Source organism: Lepidochelys kempii, chromosome 5 (assembly GCF_965140285.1).
Source record: "Lepidochelys kempii isolate rLepKem1 chromosome 5, rLepKem1.hap1, whole genome shotgun sequence".
In the NCBI taxonomy this organism is placed as follows: Eukaryota; Metazoa; Chordata; order Testudines; family Cheloniidae; genus Lepidochelys; species Lepidochelys kempii.
The window spans coordinates 100,742,934-100,766,492 of NC_136384.1; the positions used below are offsets into that span (position 1 = coordinate 100,742,934).

The 23,559-nt window shown below is 45.8% G+C and overlaps 1 protein-coding gene across 1 annotated transcript in view; it reads right to left on the reverse strand.

Annotated features, from left to right (window-relative positions):
- PGM5 (phosphoglucomutase 5) overlaps nucleotides 1–17,969 on the reverse strand; it is a 107,320-nt gene extending 89,351 nt beyond the window's left edge. Inside the window, exons 1-2 of the mRNA XM_073345192.2 lie at nucleotides 17,189–17,969; nucleotides 1,423–1,585 (exon numbers count right to left, since the gene is read on the reverse strand). Coding sequence (XP_073201293.1) covers nucleotides 1,423–1,585; nucleotides 17,189–17,449 — 424 coding nt within the window. The 5' untranslated portion in view covers nucleotides 17,450–17,969. The remainder of the gene's footprint in view (nucleotides 1–1,422; nucleotides 1,586–17,188) is intronic.
- Between the last annotated feature and the right edge of the window lie 5,590 nt (nucleotides 17,970–23,559).

Below are 23,559 nucleotides of genomic sequence, written 5' to 3' on the forward strand. Positions count from 1 at the left end.
CTTTCCGGATGCCCAGCTCTGAAGGCAGCAGCGCAGAAGTAAGGGTGGCATGGTATGGTATGGCCACCCTTACTTCTGCTCTGCTGCTGGCAGGGCACTGCCTTCAGAGTGGGGCGCCAGACCAACAGCTGCTGCTCTCAAGCTGCCCAGCTCCGAAGGCAGCACAGCAGTAATGGTAGCAATATTGCAACCCCCCTAAAATAACCTTGAGACACCTTGCAACTCCCTTTTGGGTCAGGACCCCCAATTTGAGAAACACTGGTCTCCCCTGTGAAATTTGGTCTTTTGTGTGCTTTTACCATATATTATACAGATTTCACGGGGGATACCAGATTTCACGGTCCGTGACACATTTTTTATAGCCATGAATTTGGCAGGCCTATCATACATCCACTGACAGACTAAGTACAGTCTAAAAAACAGGATGACAAATCCAGCAGCCCTTCTGTACATAGAACACGTATTGACTTCAGAGGGAGCTGAACTAACTGAGAGGTGTAGGTTCAGGACATATTAGATTTTTTTTCATATAAAAATATATATACACAAAACCTCTCCTAATATTGAAAACTATTTAGCATTCTACTAACACTGAAAAATCCATATAACAGGAAAACAAATAGTTATAACAATCTGGCTATCCTTATCAAAGCTCTGTCCTTGCCTCCGTGGGTCCCGCGTTTCCTGGTGGATTTCGCTAGCCTCAGAGGCTCACTGTGACCCTGCATGTAACCCTTCTCTCTCTAGAGACAAGGGTCACAGTCTACTGAGCCATTTTCATCATAAGCCAGTGAGGGAGGTGAGGAGAAGTTATCCTTCCTTGCACAGTCTCTGTTGTCTCCCAGTCCCGGTGATTAATCAGGGGACAAAGGTGGCGGGGGGGGGGGAGCCCGGACCCACCCTCTACTCCGGGCTCCAGCCCAGGGACCCTAATAATATCAGCTATGGTAACTGACCTTTTTGAAACATGTACAATTCCCTGGGCTACTTCCCCCATAGCAGCCCTCACTTCCTCAAACTCCACTTCACCTTTACCTCAGGGCCTCCTTCCTTGTGCCTGATATGGTGTGTACTACTCAGCCTCTCCAACAGCGCAACTTCCTCCCACAGCTCCTGACATGCATACCCACCTGACTAACTAGGAGGCTTTTAACTAGTTTCAGCCAGCCCGATTGGCTTCAGGTGTCCCAATCAACCTAGCCTTCTCCCTGCCTTCTGGAAAGTTCTTAATTGGCCCCAGGTGTCTTAATTGACCTGGAGCAGCTGCCATTTCACTTATCCTGGTACTAGGGATTTGTTTAGCCTGGAGCTAATAGATCTATCTCTCACTATTTTTCCATAGCCATCTGGCCTTGCCCCATCACACAAGGTATTTCTACCTTTCTGAGATACAGTGATGTAATGTGTTATAAAAACACCTACCTCCATTGGAAACATTAAACTTGACTCCAAATTCTCCTCCAGGTCCTCCAGGACTGTGACTAGCTGTTAGAATAATTCCGCCAGCTGCTTTGATCTTTCGGATAATACAGGAAACAGCAGGTGTGGATAAGATGCCATTCTGGCCAATAACCAATCTTCCAATCTAAATGAACCAGAAAAATAAGTCTAATTACATTTGAGTGATGCTGGCATTTCATCTCGGAATGATATCAACTTGCTAAATAATTATACCTATATATGTATATCTAATATATAGAAACATGACTCAATTCCCAACGTGGCTGGAAGCGCAAGACATATAATGCCAGTATTTAAGGTAGCTCTGGAACAACTACTGTATAACTAAGAATTTTGGAAGTTAAATCTGTTAGACCCCTGCTGATGACAGACAATGTTTTGAATTCTACAGTGTGAAGTAGCCATATGTAGTCAAACTGGCAACTCCTAGCAAACAAATATTTCTTTCAAAGATACAACTTAAATTAATACATGATAAGACTGAATTTGACCTTCACCTTAAAAAATATGTAACCCTCAGTAAAAATTCATTAACTTCACCTGTGCAATTTGCTGAAATACTTAATTAACTTACACAAATTGTAAAGTATTTTTGCATGACTATTTCATTATTTGGATCGCATACTTATACCTAAACATGTACAAATTAGACTTTTTAGACACTATTGACCAAATTCTGCTTTCAGTTACACAGCTGGGAAGCTGGAGTAACTCCACTGCAGTCTATGAGCAGGATTTGGTCTTAAGTAGACAGTAAAGCAGGGACACCCAAACTTTGGAGGGTCACACTGGTCATTGCCAAGAACAATATTTAGGCCCCACTCCTGCTGTTGGATTCACACAGGCAGAACTATGCACCTACACAGAACCCCAAGGAAATCCATGGGGCCTCACACAAGTGCAAACGTCAACTGTGTGGATCCGATTGCAGGGCTGGGGCTTTAATTAGCATAATCGAGAGCAGATAGCAACTGCCTTTCACGAAGTGGCCTTTCAGCTGGATCAAGGAGATCATGGCATGCTAGGGCCTACATCTCTGTGAGTCATACCTCTATATCGAAGATAAGGACACCAATGCCCTGGCTGTAGAACACAGTGACCTGCATTTGGCCTGCGGGGTCACTCTTTGGCTAGTCCTGCTGAAAAGAGTGTGAACCCCAAGCTATCTTTGAACACAAGAAGTTCCTGTCCATTCTTAAAATACAACAACTTTTTAGGGGGCAGTTATTAAACATGGACTCAACGCAGTCAGTATTAACTGAAAATCCACCCCAAGGTTACAATTTCAAAAACCTTATTCTCATTCCTAGATAGACACCACAGTTTCAGCTCATTAGAAATATAATCCAGGAATCAATCATAAATATATGTACAGGCATTTTATAAAAGAGTTCTATTCAACGGAAAACAGGCAGATGATAAAATCAGTGGGAAGAGGTTAATGTCACAGACAAATAATGAGGCATTTGCATGCAGAACATTAAAGGGATGTTGCCAGCTTGATTTTTTTTTTAAACTGACTCATTTTAAAAATGCCAGTCAGTGTCTCTCTGAAAGAAGAGGTAGTACAAGGGAGTACAGCTCCCCCTCCCCTGCTAAAAGCAGGAGAGCTCTGTCTCCTGTCCCCTTCTCTGGCTTGGGGAAAGTATAAATAACCTATCCTAACTAGCTGCTGAAATGGGAACTCACCAGTCTCCTGCCTGAAGTGGGAGCAATTGAAGTTCCTGGGGCTCCCATCGTTCCTACCAGCATGGGAAGCAGCAGCAGCATACAGTGAAGTAGAGATGTCCCTTATCTTGTCTCCTCTATATTAAGATCTGTTCCCTCACCTGCCTCCCTCTCCCCTCCCTTTCCCTCCCACTCTAAAGGCAGAGAAGGACAGAAGAGGAGATATGCTTCCCTTAGTTTGCCCCCCTTAGCTTGCCCACCATTCCATGCGGAAAGAACTGTCATGGCCCTGTCAGCTCCCTCTCCCTGCATGGCAGTTCACAGTACGTGCATGGAAGACTGAATTTTGGAGAGACAAAGGGGAGAATGTGGGGTACAGTAGGATTGAGTGATTGAGGAAGGAAGGAAGGAGAGTACAGAACTAGAGCTGGGTGGGAAACAATTCTCCAATCTCATGAAACATTTTCAGAATTTTGGAAATGTTTCCCATTCTGAATTAAGATGAAAAGTCAACATTTCAAAAATGTTCATGAACCAAAAATCCAGAGGGCAAAATTGGTTCAGGTCAATTGAAAAGTTTCATTTCAATAAATTTCAACATATTTTTATGTTTGAATGAGAAAACCAAACATTTTGATTCAAAAAATGTTAAAATGGTATGTTTCAACACTTCTGAAACTTTTTTTAAAAATTGTGTCAAGAAATTTGTCAAAACTGACCTTTCCTACAAAAAATTGCTGAAACTGCATTTTTCAATTTTCCAACCAGATCTATACAGAAGTGCCTAGAGGTAAAAAATGGAGAGTGCTGCATATGGAGAGGAATAGAGAAAGTGGAGAACAGAGGGCAGGTGTGATGTGGTGTAAAGTGGTGTAAAGCCACCTGACATAAGGAGAGAAGGACAATTCCAAGCCTAGAGGAAGGATGTGACGACTGAGTCCAGAGTCACCTGATAGAAGGTCTGGGAATTATTTGTTGGACTTTTGTTTGTTTGACTTTCCATTACCCTGGAAGGTGGGGACTTAAATATGACCTGGCCAGAGGGCCAAGTCACAAGACAAGAGACCACCGCAGGACTGGAGCGATGGTCGGCGGGGGCACTAGAGAACACAGAACTGCTACACCAAATCCAGCCACAAGGGGCAAGCCAGCAGTCAGTCTATTCTTCCACAGGAAGTTCTGATGGAGGAAGTAATGGAAAACTTACTCATAGAGATGAAAAATTAAAGAAGAAAAGAGAGGTAGACAGACGGAATGGGCAAAAGACTAGGGCTGAAATCCTGGAACCAGAATTTCACCCCCAAAACATTTGAGAGACATAGTCCAAAACACTTTAAAGGTTGCTAGTACTGGTGAGACTTTTCCTTCTGAACAAACCCTGGTTTTAGGTAATGAACCTCAGAAGGTTGTGAGAAAAGTATACGAAGCAATGTCTCTTCTTAAAGGCTTCAGAGTAGCTGCCGTGTTACTCTGTATCCGCAAAAAGAAAAGGAGGACTTGTGGCACCTTAGAGACTAACCAATTTATTTGAGCATAAGCTTTCGTGTATCCGATGAAGTGAGCTGTAGCTCACGAAAGCTTATGCTCAAATAAATTGGTTAGTCTCTAAGGTGCCACAAGTACTCCTTTTCTTTTTAAATGAAAATTCATGATTAAATGGGAAATGAAGCTATCACAGCTTTTCAAATCAAAGTTGTGGGCACCATCATGTCTTTATTCTTTTTCAATAGCATTAGTTAGAGCTGCAATAGGGAATTGTAATTCATGGTACAGTATCAGACACCAGTAAAGTGAGCAGGATAGCAAGTCACTTCTACCACAGATGTTGGATACACTGTATTCCATAAGGAACCTTGCTTCCTGTACTCTGGTCCTGCCTGAAATTCTTTCAGCAGAGATCCTTGGTTATATATCACATTGGGGAAAAAAAATTCCCCAGCTTTTTAGTGCCAAGCACTCTGGAATTTTGTATCTTGGAATATTTGAACTCTCTGAGGAATGTAACAGAGATAATTGGATGCTAATTCAACTTTTGCTACTGGCTGATAGGTCAGTTATTTGTAGAAGGTGGAAAAACCCTGACTCTTCATTCATTTTGGACCCAGTTCAACAGGCTGGGACCATTCAACTCTATAAAATCTGTGCAGATGTACTTTGATAAGGCTTAGAAATTCACTCACCTAACGTGTGCTTCTGTGGATTATTTTAGCAAAAAACAGATTATGTAAATTGGAATGTTCAACAGCTAAACTAAGCACAAGATACTTTTTTCAACTCTTACAAGTGGTTTGACACTTCTTTTTCACTGTCCATCACAGCTTTGTGCTTTTAAACTGTTCAGAACATTACATTTGATTAACTGATCTTTCTATCTTGAGATTTGATTTGGATATTAACTTCACATTTCCCCCCACAATTTTATGCTGCTGATATTCATGGAGACCGTACATGTTTTTGTTGGGGGAGAGGGAGGCAGGGGAAGAAAAAAGATTTCAAAGTTGTGATTATTAACTATAGAAAGTCTTCAAGGAGTGTTTTATTCCTTAACAAAATACATATCTACCCTACTAGAACTGCAGAAAATACTGATGAAAACAAAAATAAACAAACGCTTTTGTCCCCAAACAAACAAAACAAAAAACCACATGTGCTGAGATTTTCATTTTTTTCAATGTAAAATCAAAAGTTTCCATGAAAGCAGACACTAGCTGTGAAAATGTTCATTTAGTTAAAATCCCAATTTTCTGTTGAAAAACAGTTTTTCAACTGAAAATTGTTTTTAACCAGCCATACTGGAAGCAGTATATGTGCATTTAATATGAATATGATACTGAATTTTGTATCTGCTTAATAGATGTTTTGAACAACGTGCTTTCTATTCCAGCTTCATGAGATCAGTCCTTCCATACATGATCCTAAAACTGAGTAATTAAAATCAGCCTTCACAAATGTGGAACTTCGTGCAAGTACTACATATAAACACAGCTGGTCATTTGTGCTATCAGCAAGAGAGTGGGAGAACACAACTTTATTTATTCCTAAACCTTACAGTGAGTGTCATTGGTGCATGTTGTTGGAGTTACATGAATCTATTTGTTTTTGTGGGATTCTCTCAGACGCTATCAGCCTTTGAATTAACTGCATCACTGCTGGACTCCCCTGCAACCTCTTTCAGATGGCAGAATAAAACAGTCTTCTTCCAAGTGCCATCATTTGAAATGCTATCACTTCACTGCTGATTAACAAACTATAGAGGGCAGTACTAAAAGTACATTTTTTCCAGGTTGGACCTTTTAGTTCACTCAATGTGAAACAAAACGGATGTTTCACTAACTGACAAAAGCTACTTTATGGCCGTATAGTACTTTCCCCACCTTTTAAGGCATTCTGTGATCCTCAAGTGAAAGGTGCTATATTATCATTTCCTTCATTCAACAGTTTGGGAATTCAAACTGCTTCACGAACACTTTCCATTTTCCCTATGCTTAACTGCTGAAATACAATCCCTCTGGGACAGAACAAGGAAGCCATTTTGCCCTGCAAAATAGCTTCCACTTATTGTTGCCTGATTTTTGACAGATGCTTTTTTTTCCCCTTAGAAAACAGACAGGCTAAAAAACTTCATCCACCAGGAGACGAGTTGAAACCACCAGAATCTAAATAAACATTTCAGACCCAGGTTTGCCAGAGGAAAGGCCAGCATATTTACTGCTAGACCACCTACTGCTTTATTCCACCCAGTACCGTGCAACTAATTATAAGCAGAAATAGAGAAATATTCTGAGTTGTTTTGAATTAGATTCTGTCCTTTTATGGCTTCTTTTCGGTCTGTAAGGCTGCTTTTAGAAAGCATGCCACTTCTCTCAAGATCCTTATATTGGTGTTGTCACTTAACCGCAACTGCCAAACAACACTGAGGGGTTTGAGAAAATACACAGAATTGCTTGACAGATTGCAACAAACTTTCTGCTAGCCTCCACAATCTTTATGTATGAATATTTCTTTAAGGAACACAGAGGCATGTGGAAAACACGTATTAAAAATTGTCTGTTTTGCATCTCAGTCCCCCTCCCCCCTTTATTTTAAAAACTAATGAAGCGGGTAGAAAGGCTGCCATCTATGGCAATGATTCAATCTTCCAACTACAGCTGTCAGAGATGTGTGCCAGCTTTTAAACACAGTTGCATATATACAAGCCAAAGGGAGTTGACAGGAATTATACTTCACAAAATGCATGAGAACAAGGCTGAATCTATGGAAGTGTTCAACTATGAGTGCATATCTATTGCAGATCAGGGTAGATTACATCAACATATACGTCCAGTTCTATATTCCTGAAGTTTTGTGTTTTGCTGTTTTTGTACACAAAAACAAGTTATTTTAATATTAAACAAAGGAAATATATTCAACATGAATGCACAATTAATGTATTATACAGTGTGATCTTTTTACGTCTTTGTCATTTATATGTATTTCTGTTTACCTGACACTGCAGATTCTATTCTCCCATTGAAATGGATGCTTTAATTCCCATTATTAACATTAATCTGAGTAAATTCCTTACTCTCAAGAAGTAATACAGGCACAGGTGCTGGATCGACAGGTGCTGCACCCCCTGGCTTGAACTGGTTTCCATCATATATGGGGTTTACAGTTTGGTTCAATGTCTCTCAGCACCCCCACTATACAAATTGTTCCAGCACCCCTGAATACAGGCATCTCATTTCTACACTAATTATGTTGAAGTGAATATACAAGTGCTGATAGCTAAATATTTGTGCTGTATATCAATAATGATCCCCCTACAAAGAACTCATCTCTTGAATCCTTGAGTGAAGTGCCCCTATGAAAAGGGCCTGAAGTCTGCGAAGAACTAAGCAGCACTCGTATACTAATCATCCCTATGGAGCCTCTTCATCCAGGTATTTCAGGCGCACACACACACACACACCCATATCTTGTCACAGATGTTGCCTGTTGTGTGTCAGAAGCAAACATTAAACTGACATTTAATTCTCTTTAAATAATCGATTCTCAGATTTATTGACCTGACATTTAATAATCTGGTTTGGAAAAGTCAAACCGGTGCTCATTTACCCATTTCTAATTAAAGCACAGATAATACGTCCCTCACATCACTTGATACTGCTATGGCATGAAAACCGTACCTCTGGCACTCAAAGATTTCAACTGCTGCAAGACTACAATCATTTAAAGTTCTTTATAATACTACACTCTGTACTGTATTCCATATTAGTTTCTGTAATTTTGTATTTAGCATCTGCAGCAGGACAAAGACCAGACTTTTAGCAAACTTAAGGCTGAAAGAATGGCTACCCTAACAAATATTTTGCCAGATTACTTTTAAACATTGCCACCACATGCAGCTGTGCATTTTCAGACAATACAGTAGATTAACATGGAGTCACTTAATTTTTTTTATTCTCCCAGTAATCTCTCACATGCTTCAGTCAATTAAACTTGAAAACACATGAAGCAAGTAGATTATGTCCTGAACACTGTGGATCTCTGCTTTCATATCCTTTACTATGGCCTCCCATGCTTTTGTATGGCGAAGCAGCATGCTACAACGAGGGGCAGAGATAGTATTAATTATTTATACAGTACCAGCAGGGTGCTAGGTTTACATGAAAGATCATGGAAAATACAAACAATGTTGTATTAAAAAGACAACTGGAAAATACCCAAGGCACAATCTAGCACCTGGTTGAAGAATTCAACTTTGAATTGTTGTTTGGGGTCTGTGACAGCGTCGGGCCAGATGGCTACCGAAGAGTAATCCTATTGGGATCCGGGAAGTGGGCAGGCGAAGCCTGCCCACTGCTAAAGGATCCCCCCCCCCCAGCCTAAGAGGGGGATCCACAGGACCTGGACACCAAATAAATCTGGGGGACAATTAATGAAATAACAGGGACAGGAGTGGGGTAAAAGGGTCAAACGAAGGGAACCAATACCCAAGGCAGCAGGCAGGCAAGTTAAACTGATAAACTCAAGCATTACTAAGTGTGACAGGCTGGGCCCAGGATTCCTGGGGGGGCTCAACCCCCAACCCTGCTGTGGTCACCTAGGAGAGGGGCTAGGGTGTCCCCACTCCGGAGTACTCTCTCTGCACTGGGCACTTCTCTGACCCACTGATCATTACATACAAGTTAAAGCAAATGCTATTTATTTAATCAACAATTAATTTTAAAAAGAATAAGGAAAAATGGGAAAGGTTAAAGGAAATACATCAACCCGCTCTGTGGCAGGGAACTTCACAAACAGTGTCTCTGGAATGTCAGGACAGTTCACAGTCTGTTCCTTTTAAGTCCCAAGCCTTCTTCTCAGGCCCTGGCTGTGCTGCAGGGATGCTGTGGGTTGGACACTTGCTCTGGTGGTGGCCTCACGCTCTCAGGCTCTAAGTGGAAGGATCCTTCTTCCCAGTGTCGTCCCCGCCCTGTCGGGGTTACAATCCAAGCCTGGCCTGCAGAGCCTCTTGGCTGAGGCGTCTCCCTGAGCTGGGCCTGCTGCCCAGGGTCCCCCTCGCTCTCCCCAGCTGCTCACCGCACCCAGCTCCAGCCCCAGCTGCACCACTCTGTCTCTCCACTGCTCTTGCTGCTCTGCCTCCAGGACAGGTCTGCTCTGCAGGCTGCTTCTGTGACTCTGCTCCCAGCACTGACCTGCTTCATGGGCTGCTTTTCTGGCTCCTCTGGCTCTGGTTGCTGCAGCTCTGCTCCCAGGACAGGGTCTGCTCTCTCTCTGGGCTGCTTTTCTGGTCCCCCTGGATCTGGCACAGCCCTGCTCCCCAGCTTAGCTCGGGCCCCTGCTTTCTCCTTAGCTCGGCCCCACTCTGTCTGACCCAGGCAAATCCAGCTCACACAGAGGACAGGACCTCCCTGGCCTCCTGACTCTCTGATTAGCCTGCCCGCCCTGTCATTCAGGCTGACCTGGAGCATTGGCCTCTCCCCATTGTTCCTGGGGACTATCAGTCTCAGGGTCCTGGTTTCCCATAGACGTTCCCCTTTTAGTACTGGGAGCTAGCCAACCAAAACACCCCCACTGAATGTTAGTAAGGGGGCAACAGTCCCCTTACACTAAGCAGGAAAGCAAGGTCATGCTCGAGGTGTTCTCCTACCACATAGCAGTGCAAAGACGGCTTCTTTCACATGGCTATTGAGGCAGCAAGCAGGTGCAGAAAGCAAGACACGATTCTCTCTGCTCCTGCAATCGCTTTTATGGCCAAATCACAGCATCCTGGCTCTGTGGGGTCTCTTTTCCCCCTATCCAGCCCATCAGCCAGGTATCTTTGCAGGATGTGATTACTAGCCAGTCCCAGATGGGCCTTCCCCATGCTGCTCAAGAGCACAACCAGCAGCTAGCCACTGCTGGCTAACCCATCCCTACTCTGGTCACACACAATTCAGAATCAAAAGAAGTATACATTGGCTACAACACTGAGTGAGCCAGATTGTGGCTGCCCTGTAGTGGGACGCACAGATGGAATGCTGGGTGACTCACAAAACAAGAACAAGGGGGCATCCAAGCCACGGAATGACAACACATTTAAAGCTGATAAAAGAAAATCTTTTATTATTTTACATACCGGAGGCATGATTTACCATAGGATTGGATGTGCCTCCTCCATGGCAGAGATACAAGCTAAGTTTGACAGCACAATTTGGCCATCACCCTCCTGGAACTCTGGCCTGGGTAAAAGCTCTGAATACAATTTCATCAAGGCGTCCCTAGGTTTCCTTTGATCCTTCTCGGGGCAGCTCACTTCTCTCCCTGCAACATCACTGCCTCTCCTTTGAGTGAGTTCCTTCTCTCCCAAGGAAGGAGCTCTTCTGCCTTCAGGAGTGATCCCTTTCTCTCCCCTGCTTTCATGGCTAATAACAAAAGAAGCTATGTCCTCAGGAAGATTAGGATACTTTACCAGCAGACATATTTTCACTGTAAAAGTATACAGCATATTGTTAGTATTAGCTCAAAAATCTAAACTAATAACTAAGCTTTCTGTGATATTAGAAGAAGTGGATGCGTAAGGTTGCTCTGGAGGTGAAGAGTCATTGTGTGTGGAGACAAGAAGGTATTTGAATGTCAGTGTAGCCTTACCTGTTGGTCTCCTTGAGTAGTAATGACTGCATTGTCAGGGAATGTATCAGAGTAACCTTAAACCTAAGGATTTGTGGGAATCGTGAGGAGCAATTTGTCCTCTGATAAACACAGCTTTGAGCGACAGTAACAGAGCAAACTCTGTGTCTGACAAAATTTCCCATAATTCAGCAAGGAAGCTCTGCTCCAACAAAGCACAGCAAGTTTGTCAAATTGGGTCTCCACTGGCCATTCTTACCAGATCAAAGAATGCTGGGGTGGGAAAGGGACAGCAGAATGGGGAATGTGACAGGGAGACTGAAGGGATGGGAGAGAAACAGTCAGGAACACAGGAATCTGGCCAACAGGGAAGCTTACCCCAGGTGCTACCTGGACCATTGGCTCACCAATCCTTGATCCTCCAGCTCCTCTGCTTCCTGGTGCTCACCCTCCTAGTTCGTCAGACCCTTAGGCCTCAAGGCCCCCATCTCCTCTGGGCTCCCTGGTTCCCCCAAAGGAAAGGTGCTAGTTTGCTCACACTAGTGTTTGAGGAGCTAGACCCAGATCCACAAAGGTGTTTAGGCTCCTAATATCTATTGATTTCAATGAAAGGTAGGTGACCTTTGTGGATCTGGGCTGTCGCGGCCAGCTAGGTTACACAGGGGAGAGCTCCTGCCGCAGCATCCTGCTCCTGACTCAGAACACCAGGACTCCCTTGCTTGGGGAGCCCTAACAGGTCACCTGGGCAGCAATGGTAGGGAGAGCTCCTTTCTGCGGCCTTCTCCTCCAGCAGTCATCCTAAATGCCTAACCATAGCCTTGTTCCGTCTGTCTCCATAGCCCTACACACTCCTCCATGACTAACCACCATAGACGCTTTCATCCTCATGCCTCCCCGGAGTTCTGCTCACACCCTATACTCCCTGTGCCACTGCATAAAATCCCTCGCTGACCAGAGCCCTCCTCCAGTAAGCTCTTTGTACATAATACCTGTCTGTTTCAAAATCTCTCATGTCTATCAGCTCATGATTGCTAATCTCATTTCTAAAATATGTTTTCACCAAAATAACTTTTAAATGTTAATGTCACATCAGAGATATTGTAAAAATGAATTACTGGGTACAATTTGAAATGTGTACAACGTTTACTTTCAAAGTTAAAAGAACCCAAAGAAAGGACTGAAAAGCAGGTTTAAAATTTTCATAAAGGATTTTCTCTTCCAAAATTAGTAAATTACTACTAAAGATTACATAGAACATTAAACTCTTTCTTGAAAAGTTATTGTGACAAATTTGGAGAGTCAAATAAATAATTAAAATATAAAATGGAGGGATTTTAGTCCTACTTTCAGTGGAAATTTCAAGGCAACATTAACTAGGGCTACATAACCGATATCTCCAGAATAAATATATGTACCCATTTGTACATGTGAAATAATTCATCAGAAGAAGAATTGATCATCTTATGCTTCTCTGAGATTTTTGAGAACAGAGCAGAATGTATTGCAAGCAACTGCAACACAGTCAATATAAATAATTTGTTTGCCACTCTTGTCTTTTCCCCATACATTGAGGACTAAAAACAGTAGAGAAGAAATTATTTTCATAGTGATATACACACAGCACAAAGTCAAAACATGTAAGTGCTCTCACTGTGAAAAACAACTTACTTTACTTGAGCATTCTTGAAAAATATCCATCCTGCAATAAGTACAAACTTGATATACACCTACTGAATCTTTAGTTATTCCACAAGGTTCAATTTCCTCATGCAGAGTCAAAAAGCATTTCTCAGCTTCCATACCAACCTCAGTCTAAAATAAGGAGTCAAAGACATGATAACACTGCTTCTGTGGTTTTTCAGGATCACCCTGGTTATATATCAAAAATCTCTACCCTGCTGAAGTCTCATGGCACATCCTAAAGGGCATATCAGACAGCATTAGGCATACAGCTCAGGCATGAGATATGCATATGAAAAGGTCAGATTAAAAGTAACAATCCTTTACATTTTTAATATCTGTTCAATACCACCCACATCTAAAAGCATTTTCCCACTTCTTATATGATGTCTCTAATTCTGACTGCTCCTTTTTCTCATTACCACTTGCCTGGGATATTAGATTAAAAGTGCTTTGAGGCACGGCCCACCTTTCCGTCATACGTATTACAGAATCTAGCACAATGGGGCCTTGATCCCTGAGTGGGACAACTGAGTGCTACCGCAATACAAATTACAATAATAATAAAATAATAATAAATAAATAAATCATTCTAGATTGGGATGATGAAAAGCCAAATACAACTGAAATGTTTTCCTCTCAGTTTTAAATCATCTGTCTTATCGCCAGCACATAAAATATTAAAATCCACAACAAAATTAAACATAACATTTAGAGACAAAGAAAGCAATACATGCTCATCAGACCATCTATGGTAAACCAGAGGAAATTACTACCTTTGATAAGTGGGTTTCTGGGCATGTCTCTGCTTCTTTGTTACTAAAGTAGTAAATTACAGTTAAATTAAAGCTAGCCCCATAAAGTCATGACACTACATTTTGTCATCTTGAGACAAAAATCTATGGGAAATAAGGGGGAGATGTGCAGAAAGGGGGCTTTTAAACATGGAAGAGGTGGATGAGAAATATGGCTTGGATCTTTGACAAGAAGGAGGGAAACGTGGGTATAATATGTGAAGGGTGTGGGAGAAGGGTGACCACGGATGGGCAAAGGATGGCATAAGGAGAAACAAGTGTTGATGCAATGGGTGCAGAAGTGGGGAGAAGAGTGTAGTGGTGATGGGGTGCTAAAGAGGGAAGAGTAGATTCAGAAAAGGGAGAACGTGGGTGCAATGAGTGGTGGGGCAGACAAGGGAGGGAATGGGCAGATGCAGTATGTGGAGAAGGGGGAAAGAATGGAGGGTTAGTGTAGGGAGGTGAGGATGAAAAGTAAGAGGAGGAAATCATAGATGAGTGCAGACACGGGGGAAAGGAGAGTGAGACTACAGTAGGCTGATGGATGAAGGGGTTGTAATGTGTGAAGGAGCAAAAGAAGGTATAGAGATGTGCTATGTGGATGGGCATAGGGATGACAGTCAAAAGGGTGTAGTTGGGGAATGCTCTTGGTGGATGGGCATAGAGAAAATGGGGGGTGCAGTAAGTAGGGTTGCCAATTTTGGTTGGACGTATTCCTGGAGATTTAATCACATGACATAATCTTTAATTAAAGATTAATCTTTAATTCCTGGAGACTCCAGGCCAATTCTGGAGGATTGGCAACCCTAGCAGTAAGTGGACAGATTAGATAGATTGGTGGCACTGAGCGCATGATACAGCACACTGCCACCATAGGTGCCGGTACTAGGGGTGCTGGGGATGTTACTGCACCCCCCGGCTTGAAGTGGTTTCCATCATACACACGGTTTACAGTTTGGTTCAATGGCTCTCAGCACCCCTGACTGCCACAAGAATGGGTGGGTGCAGTGAATGGGTGTGGGGAGCAGTGGTGACAAGATTATGCAGGGTGGGGAATGGAAGCCACAGAGCTGCAGTGGGCAGGTGGGGGAGCAGAGGAAGAAGCAGACAGCATGGGATTGTGAATGGTGGGGAAGTGGAGTACCCAGGACTGCACAAGTTGGCGGGGGGAAGCAGGGGACATGTGAATGCAAAAGGTGGAGGGAGCAGAGGGCAAGGAGGTGCAGTGGGCACATGAGGGACAGAGGTCATGAGGCTGTAATGTGGGGCTGAGGTGAGGGCAAGGGACTGCAGCATGTAGGCAGCATGGGGAAATGGAGGGCATAGGGGTGCAGTGGGTTCATGTGGGGAGCAAAGGACATGGATTTGCTGTTGGTAGATGAGTGCCGGAAGGGGCCACAGAAGGGAATGGAGGGAGCACAGAAGCTGCAGGTAGGGTGACCAGCTGTCCCGTTTTTAAAGGGACAGTCCTGTTTTTTGGGACTTTTTCTTATATAGGCGCCTATTACCCCCCAAGCTTATCCCGTTTTTTTCACAGTTGCTATCTAGTAACCCTAGCTGCAGGAGATGCAGAGGGCATGGACCTGCAACAGCACGATCAGGACACAGAGGGCATGAGGACTCAATGGGTGGATGCTGGGGAGCAGAGGATACAGGCTGCAGTGGGCGAGTGCCTAGTGGAGAGCAGAAGGCATGGGGTACAGTGGGTGGATCAAGGCATGATTGGTAGTGCAAATGACACAGGCCAGGAGTGGGGCAAGGAGAGGCAGAGGCCACTGGGCTGTAGCAAATAGGTGGATGGTGGGAACCAGAGGACCCAAAGACTCAGTGGGAGGATAGGGAAGCTCTGGATGGGTAGGGGGATGCAGAAAGCAAGGGGGTCAGTGGGTACAGGGGAGCAGTGGGTGGGTATGGGGGATTCAGAGGGCACAGGGCAGCAGAGGGCATGTAGCAACGGGGTGCTGAGGGTAGGGAGTACCAAGGGCACAGGGGGCAATGAGAGGATGCAGAGAGGTGGGGTGCTGAGGCCCCAGGAGAGCAGAGGGCACAGAGGAGCAATGGGTGGGGGATGCAGAGCGTGTGGGGGGGGCAATGAGTGAAGAATGTGGCAGGGGGAGGGCTCGAGGGAGCAGAAAACAATGGGTGGGAGATGCCGAGAGCTCAGGGGAGCAGAGGGCACAGAGGGGCAATGGGTGTGGGGGGGTGTCGAGTGCATGGGGGGGCTGAGGGCCTGGGGGAGCAGTGGGGCAATGGGTCGGGGGGGGAGGGGACGCTGAGGGCCCGGGGGAGCAGTGGGGCAATGGGTCGGGGGGGAGGGGGCGCTGAGGGCCCGGGGGAGCAGTGGGGCAATGGGTCGGGGGGGGAGGGGACGCTGAGGGCCCGGGGGAGCAGTGGGGCAATGGGTCGGGGGGGGAGGGGACGCTGAGGGCCCGGGGGAGCAGTGGGGCAATGGGTCGGGGGGGGAGGGGACGCTGAGGGCCCGGGGGAGCAGTGGGGCAATGGGTCGGGGGGGGAGGGGACGCTGAGGGCCCGGGGGAGCAGTGGGGCAATGGGTCGGGGGGGGAGGGGACGCTGAGGGCCCGGGGGAGCAGTGGGGCAATGGGTCGGGGGGGAGGGGGCGCTGAGGGCCCGGGGGAGCAGTGGGGCAATGGGTCGGGGGGGGGGGAGGGGACGCTGAGGGCCCGGGGGAGCAGTGGGGCAATGGGTCGGGGGGGGGAGGGGACGCTGAGGGCCCGGGGGAGCAGTGGGGCAATGGGTCGGGGGGGGGAGGGGACGCTGAGGGCCCGGGGGAGCAGTGGGGCAATGGGTCGGGGGGGGAGGGGACGCTGAGGGCCCGGGGGAGCAGTGGGGCAATGGGTCGGGGGGGAGGGGGCGCTGAGGGCCCGGGGGAGCAGTGGGGCAATGGGTCGGGGGGGAGGGGGCGCTGAGGGCCCGGGGGAGCAGTGGGGCAATGGGTCGGGGGGGGAGGGGACGCTGAGGGCCCGGGGGAGCAGTGGGGCAGTGGGTCGGGGGGGGAGGGGGCGCTGAGGGCCCGGGGGAGCAGTGGGGCAGTGGGTCGGGGGGGGAGGGGGCGCTGAGGGCCCGGGGGAGCAGTGGGGCAGTGGGTCGGGGGGGGAGGGGGCGCTGAGGGCCCGGGGGAGCAGTGGGGCAATGGGTCGGGGGGGAGGGGGCGCTGAGGGCCCGGGGGAGCAGTGGGGCAATGGGTCGGGGGGGAGGGGACGCTGAGGGCCCGGGGGAGCAGTGGGGCAGTGGGTCGGGGGGGGAGGGGGCGCTGAGGGCCCGGGGGAGCAGTGGGGCAATGGGTCGGGGGGGAGGGGACGCTGAGGGCCCGGGGGAGCAGTGGGGCAGTGGGTCGGGGGGGGAGGGGGCGCTGAGGGCCCGGGGGAGCAGTGGGGCAATGGGTCGGGGGGAGGGGGCGCTGAGGGCCCGGGGGGGCGGCGAGTGCGTGCGGCGGTGCCGAGGGCTGGGAGCTGCAGCTCGGGCTGGCTCACCCCGTTGGCCGCGGCCATCTGCACGACGATCTCGGTGGCCGTCCGGCTGAAGTACCTGCCGTCGCTCCCCACCACCATGGTGCAGCCCTGGCGGTCGCGCAGGTCGATGGAGGAGAGCAGGCTCTGCACGAAGTTGGGCAGGTAGTTGCGCTGGCCCTCGAAGAGCCCCGTGGGCCGCCGCAGCCCCCCGCCGCCCGTCGGCTTCTGGTCCTGGTAGGGGGCGGTCTGCACCGTGAGCACCGGGATGGGGCTCCCCTCCATCGCTGCCCGCCGCAGGAACGTGGCTCCCCTCGCCCTGGCCTGCCCGGGACCGCCCGCCGAGGCTTAATCCAGCCCCCTCAGCCGCCTGCCTCCAGAGCGGGGCTCGCCTCGCTTCAGCTCCTGGGCATCGAGCGCCGCCCCCGCCGCCTCGGGCTCACCCTGCCCCGGCCCGCGCTTGGCGGGCTCTCGCCTCCAAAACTCCTGGGGACACTTAGCCGGGAGCCGAGGAGACGCCGGGGCTCCTCGCCGCCCGCTCGCCTCCCTCCACTGCGCGCTGGGCGGCGAACTAGCTCCTCTTTTTGAACAAGGACACCGGGGGCTTGCCAAAGCTTTGCCGCAGCCCCAGCCCAAAATAACCCTGGAAAGAGAAGCTGAGAATTGCTGTCCCCTGCCAGGGATGTAACTGGAGGCGGGGGAGGGGGGGGGGTGTCTGAGCGTCACGCATTTGTTCCCGGGGATCACGTACTTGTCAGCCCTGGAGCTTTCCTTCTTGCACAAAGCAACCCCAACCCCGTGTGGCTCAGAAACCAAGCTGGCGGGCTGCTGGCCTGCAGCAATTGAACAGCTGGGGATTTCCAAGTCCAGAGTGCTTCCGCGCTGTTCCAGATCAGTAATCATGAGATTTTTCACTTCTGTGGCACCTCCCATCTGAGAATCTCAACGGGCTTCACAGATATTAATGAGGGAATCTCACAAGACCCCCGTGAGCTCGGGAAGATACAGATAGGGCGGGGAACTGGGGAACAGAGGGTCTCCAAGGCAGCCTACGGGAGATTCAAGCGTGTAAGAGCTGCTTGAAATCAAACCGTGCCCCGTGCTTAAATGGTGATGAAATAGATGTTGGGGCTCAAGCCATTTTTCCCCCCATGCGTCTGGCCCAGAGAGTTGATGCAGCAGAGAGTTGGCCAGGGGTATGCACTGCCCAAGCCTAAAGGAGACAGGGCACAAATTAAGCACTGCCTGTGCCCTGTGCCTTTACTACAGTGCCATCCTTGCACACAGACTTTCTCAAAAGGGGGCATTTCAGAGAGGTCTGCTGCACTGATATTCCTCAACAAGCCACGATACTAAAAATGGATTTCTAGTCTAATAATTCCATTGCTGAGGAATAGTTTGGCATAGGGACAACCACTTGATCTACCTGCCTGAGGTTTCCCATTTAGAAAATCGAGATCACTTTCTCACAGGGATGTTGTGAGGATTGGTGAATCCATAGGTAGAGTACTTTGAAGAGTAAAACCCTTATGTGTTTTCATTCTCATTGATTAAAGGCTAAGCAGAGCTGGTAACCTACAGTTTAGATTGACTTAAAGGTTCAGTTGTAAGACCCACTGCCAGTTGCTTATGAATCTGCCAAACTTCAACTATTTAGGCTGAAATTTTCCATGCCAAGTACCTGGCTTGGGCAAAAGTTATGTATTTACTTACTTTTAAGTTTCAAATAAAGTGATTCAGCCATTTCTGAGAGTGAGATAGGCAAAACAAGATAGTTTGCCCTATGTTAAAATGTTCTTACAACATTTGGTTGGGAATCTCTAGTCCCTCCATCATACTTTGGAGCTGGGACTTGAAATTTTGCAGGATAGTGATCCTGGTGTCAGGGATGTGTCTTTTGATGTCCCCCCTTAAAATCTGACCAAAGTTAAACAAGTTATAAGCCTTTGAAAAAGCTCAGGGTGCACATGGTCAATAGACACTTGTTAGAGTTTGGCAACTAAATAAGAGTCTACCTATAAGGATCATGCTATAGCCTAGGATTGTGGAGGCTGAGCAGGATTTACTCCGTAATTACTGCTCCTGGCTGCTGTGGCCTGCTCTGGCAAGGGAGACAGCACATATTTCCTCCTCTCCCCAGCAGCAGAACTGCACCGATCCCACCCCTGGAGGCCCTCTGTACCCATAAGAGAGCAGGCAGGATTTGCCCCTTCAATTGCATTTTTAAAGAACGTAAATCAGTCCTGGGTTGATACATGAATTTTAAACTGGAGCAGATTTTTACAATTGTTTCATGCAAAAAGTGTTTGCAATGGAAAAATGGACAGACCCTTCCCTAACACAACACTAACTAGCTAATCCTTATTGTGACGTGTTGTGTGGTCACATTCTGACTTCAACACAGAACTGGGTTTTCCAGTTACTTCAGTGGTACATTTCTCTTTTTAATTTAGTGGTGGAATCAAGTAATAAGAGAAAAGGGTTATTGACTGGAGCTGGTCAAGAACTTTTTAACAAAATATTTTTCCATTAAAAAGTGGCAATTAATTGAAACCAAAGCTGTTTGCAGGAAAGGGATGGGATCAACTAATTTCTTGTTTAAAAAAAAGTTGTTTTTTAATTGTTGAAACATTCCTTTTTCACATTTTTTGAAACAGGTAAAATTACTGTTGTTTTGAACTTTATGTTAATTTATATTTAAAAAGGTTGAAAAATGTAAAAGGTCAAAATCAAAATGAAATGTTTTGAAATTATTGAAACAAAACATTTTGATTCATCTGATCCAAATTTTTGTGTGTCAGATTTTCAGTTTGTCAAAATTTTCAAGGGTTCAACTTTTTCTCCCAGTTCAGGATGGGAACAAATTCCTAAAATCTTGAAAATTCTCATGGTACAGGAAGGCCATTTTCTTCTAACTCTGTTATTAACTGAATAGAAAAAGCAGGCTAAACATTGTTTTGTCTGAGAATAAGGATTAGAACACTGGCAACAAAACTTTATCAAGAGCAAGTATTTGCTGCTGAGATTTATAACCCTATATATCTGCTGAGACTTATAACCCTGTGGATTTGTTTTCTCAAAGTTATACCTCCAGAAAAAGAGCCATTTTTCACCATTGCTGTGGGTTTCTAATTATTGAAACACAGCCATTATCCTGTATTAAGGAATACTTTCACACAGACCTGAATCCAAATTGGCTCATAAAAGCCAGGCTACAGATTGGAACAACAAGAATTCCTTAAGAACTCAGTTGTCATATTGACAACTGATTTATTAAAGCTTCAGCCACCATTAGTACTATATAATATCAAAAATAGGTTATAAAGATACCTGCCACAATATGTTAAATTTAAAAAAAATCCAGAGTATGAAATCAGAGAAACAAGTGTGAAAATAACATTCAGCCCTAAATATTCAGAGATGCACAGGATTAAACACCACAGTCTCCTGTAAAACTTTTAAAGTTTAGGGATAAATGTCTGATTCAAACCCCTAAAAACAAGGAGGTGCAAATTAAGACATACTCTGTGGCAACTTAGAGCTAATGTTTTACTTACAACTTTTTATTTTGGGGTATATTTACTGAGGGTCCGGTTCTGACACTCTTATTTGCATTGGGTCATTCCATAGAACAACTCAGGAATGCTCATGGAGTAAGGGACTACCCAATATGAGTAAGGATGCCAGATAGGGTGACCAGACAGCAAGTGTGAAAAATCAGGGTGGGGGTAATAGGAGTCTATATAAGAAAAAGACCCAAAAATCAGTACTGTCCCTATAAATCGGGACACCTAGTGCCAGAATCAGGCCCTGTATGAGCAATAACATCATTGTGCATCTTCTGCCAGTATGGGGAGGAAGCAGAATTGAGCATAGGCACAAGCAACTACTTTCGCTCCGACCCTAGTCCTGGGGAAATTCAGCAACTCGCTTGTTGCCAGTAGGGTGACGAGCAGGAGAAGCAGCTCACAGTCACATTCTATTTCTCCTACCTTCTTAACAGGAGCTTGGAGTTTTGCTCATACGAATGCCAACAGTGGTGAGGAAACAAAATATAGTCTAATATAGCCACCGTTAGCCCTTTATACAATCCTGCCTGGGGATATACAAGGCTGCTCCCTGGAGCCTCTCCCCTAGAGCAGTCATTAGTGCAACACTTCCCATGTGCAAACAAGCTATCAAGTGAACCACTAGCTATGCCACATGTTCCAGTAGGTTTCTTAGATCTGGTTCACCTGTTACTCACTGCTTATGTAGCAGGAAAAGGAAGTCCATTGGGAATGAGAACAGCTGTGTCAAGGCTCAAACCCACTTATTCCACATGCTGGATTTGCAAAATGGCTGTGTAGACAGGAGAAAGGATCAGTACATAATGACTTCTGATGGAGGTCTGAAATCAAAGAAGGTAATGGACATGCACCCATACGTATTACAGCTGTAGATTCATCAGTCTGTCTACATTGGCCCTGTTGCATTAGGGTTGGAGAAAATATTACTTGGGTTTTATTGTTTTAGCTCTTTTGTTATACAGCTTTTCTTTCTGCTGTTTGGTAAATCGTTTTTACCAGATGTTAGGAAAAAAGATTGCCGATAATAGTTTAAATAACCTGTAAACTGTATACAAAATCTTAGGCATGTGCAAGCTACCAGTCGAGCTGTAAAATGCACTATATGCAAGGGAAGCATACCCTCCCCTGCCACTAGAAAATCCTTCCACCGGTATAAAGTATGTTTAAAAAACCAACAACAACAAAAAAAGTCCAAGTTGGGATTTACTTCTCTTTGCAAGATTTTTCCTGTGCATGGAAGTTATTCCAAACACTTCTGGAAAGTGAAGGATGAGAAATAGACCCTTCATTAATTATACCTGGTAAGTAAGAGGGAATGTGGACTGGTGGGAAGGTGCTAGAATAGAGTCATGTGGCTAAGGCTTAAAGTGGACGAGGTGTAGATAAAATTTAAAAAACAACAGAGGTGTCCAAAGTGGATCTCAGACAAGTTGTTCCACCAGGAAGAAGGGGGCATTATAACAACTACATTTATCTGTTTAAACTAATGAACTAATTAAATTCTATGGCTGAGCCATGACAGGTAATCTGAGCACACTCTAGGTCTTCCTTGTAGGTATTTTTTGTCGGAACTTGTGTTTTCTCCTTGTGTGACAGGACATGATCCTGAGAGAGGCAGAACACCCATGTCTCCCATTGAAGTCAAGCAGTTTACACCCAGTTTCTAATTGCAAATGTATAACACATCCAATGCTATCATGCGTGAAATTGCACATGCACTCTCCACCCTCTCTCTCCCCTGTGCAGCAGAGACACATTCTGTGTGAGAACCTGTTCATGCTGCCAAGAATCGACATGTTGCCAAATGGTCATTTAGCAAGAGATTTCCCCATATAATCTAGAAGTTACACACTTCCAGTTATGGCTACTCTGCCTCATGGATTAAAGGAATATTGGAAAGCTTGATTTATTTGACTGAAATTCTGACAGGATATATTTTTGAAAAAAATCTTATGCTGAAGCAGCCACAGATTAAAGGTTTGATTTTGAAAGGTGCAAGAGAAAGCACAGCTCCAGCTGAAGTCAGGGGGAGCAGCAGATGCTCAGCACCTCTAAAAATCAGGCCCTCAAGGCTATTCTGCTCATATGATATCACGCTCTATAACCATGACAAATTATGCCTTACGGATTGTGCCAACTGAATGGCCTTCTCCAAATGGTCTTCTACGGGTATGCTTCAGAAGCTTGGCAGATATATTATTTCATGGTCTAAATTTCACTCCTTCTAGCTGGCATTAAACTAACAATTCACTACATAGCTTAATCCTTTCGAACAGTACTTTTTTTTATCCCGTATCAAATAAAACTGGAAAAAAATATTCTCAGCTGTAGCTTGATAACTGGACACTTTGGACTGTACAATGGTAATACAGTAGTGGAACATGAGTCCTTAAAAATGCCCTGGTTGTTTCTTTTAGCTGCCAGCTCGAGGGAAGCTTGTTAATTATGGCCACCTAAGAGAGTGATATATTTCTAGACATTATAACCGGTGACTGCATAAGGCAGAGGTTGAGATTGTAGTACACAACTACTGTATGTCCAATAGTAGGCTCTGTATTTTTGATAAAATCAAAGGAAATACATTTTAAAATGTGCAAATGGAAACACCAGCCTCTTGAAATTAACACATACTAGAAAAGAAGGCAAATGTCCATGTTTAGTTGTCTAGTCCAGTGATTCTCAGTTTTTTCCATACGAGAACCCTTCTCCCATTGAACCAGATGGAAGGGGCCAGGTCACAGCCCCTTGACACCCATTTGTAACCCTCCACTCCCTGCACCAGGATTAATGACCTCCAGGTTTTTCCAACCACAGACACAAGAGAAT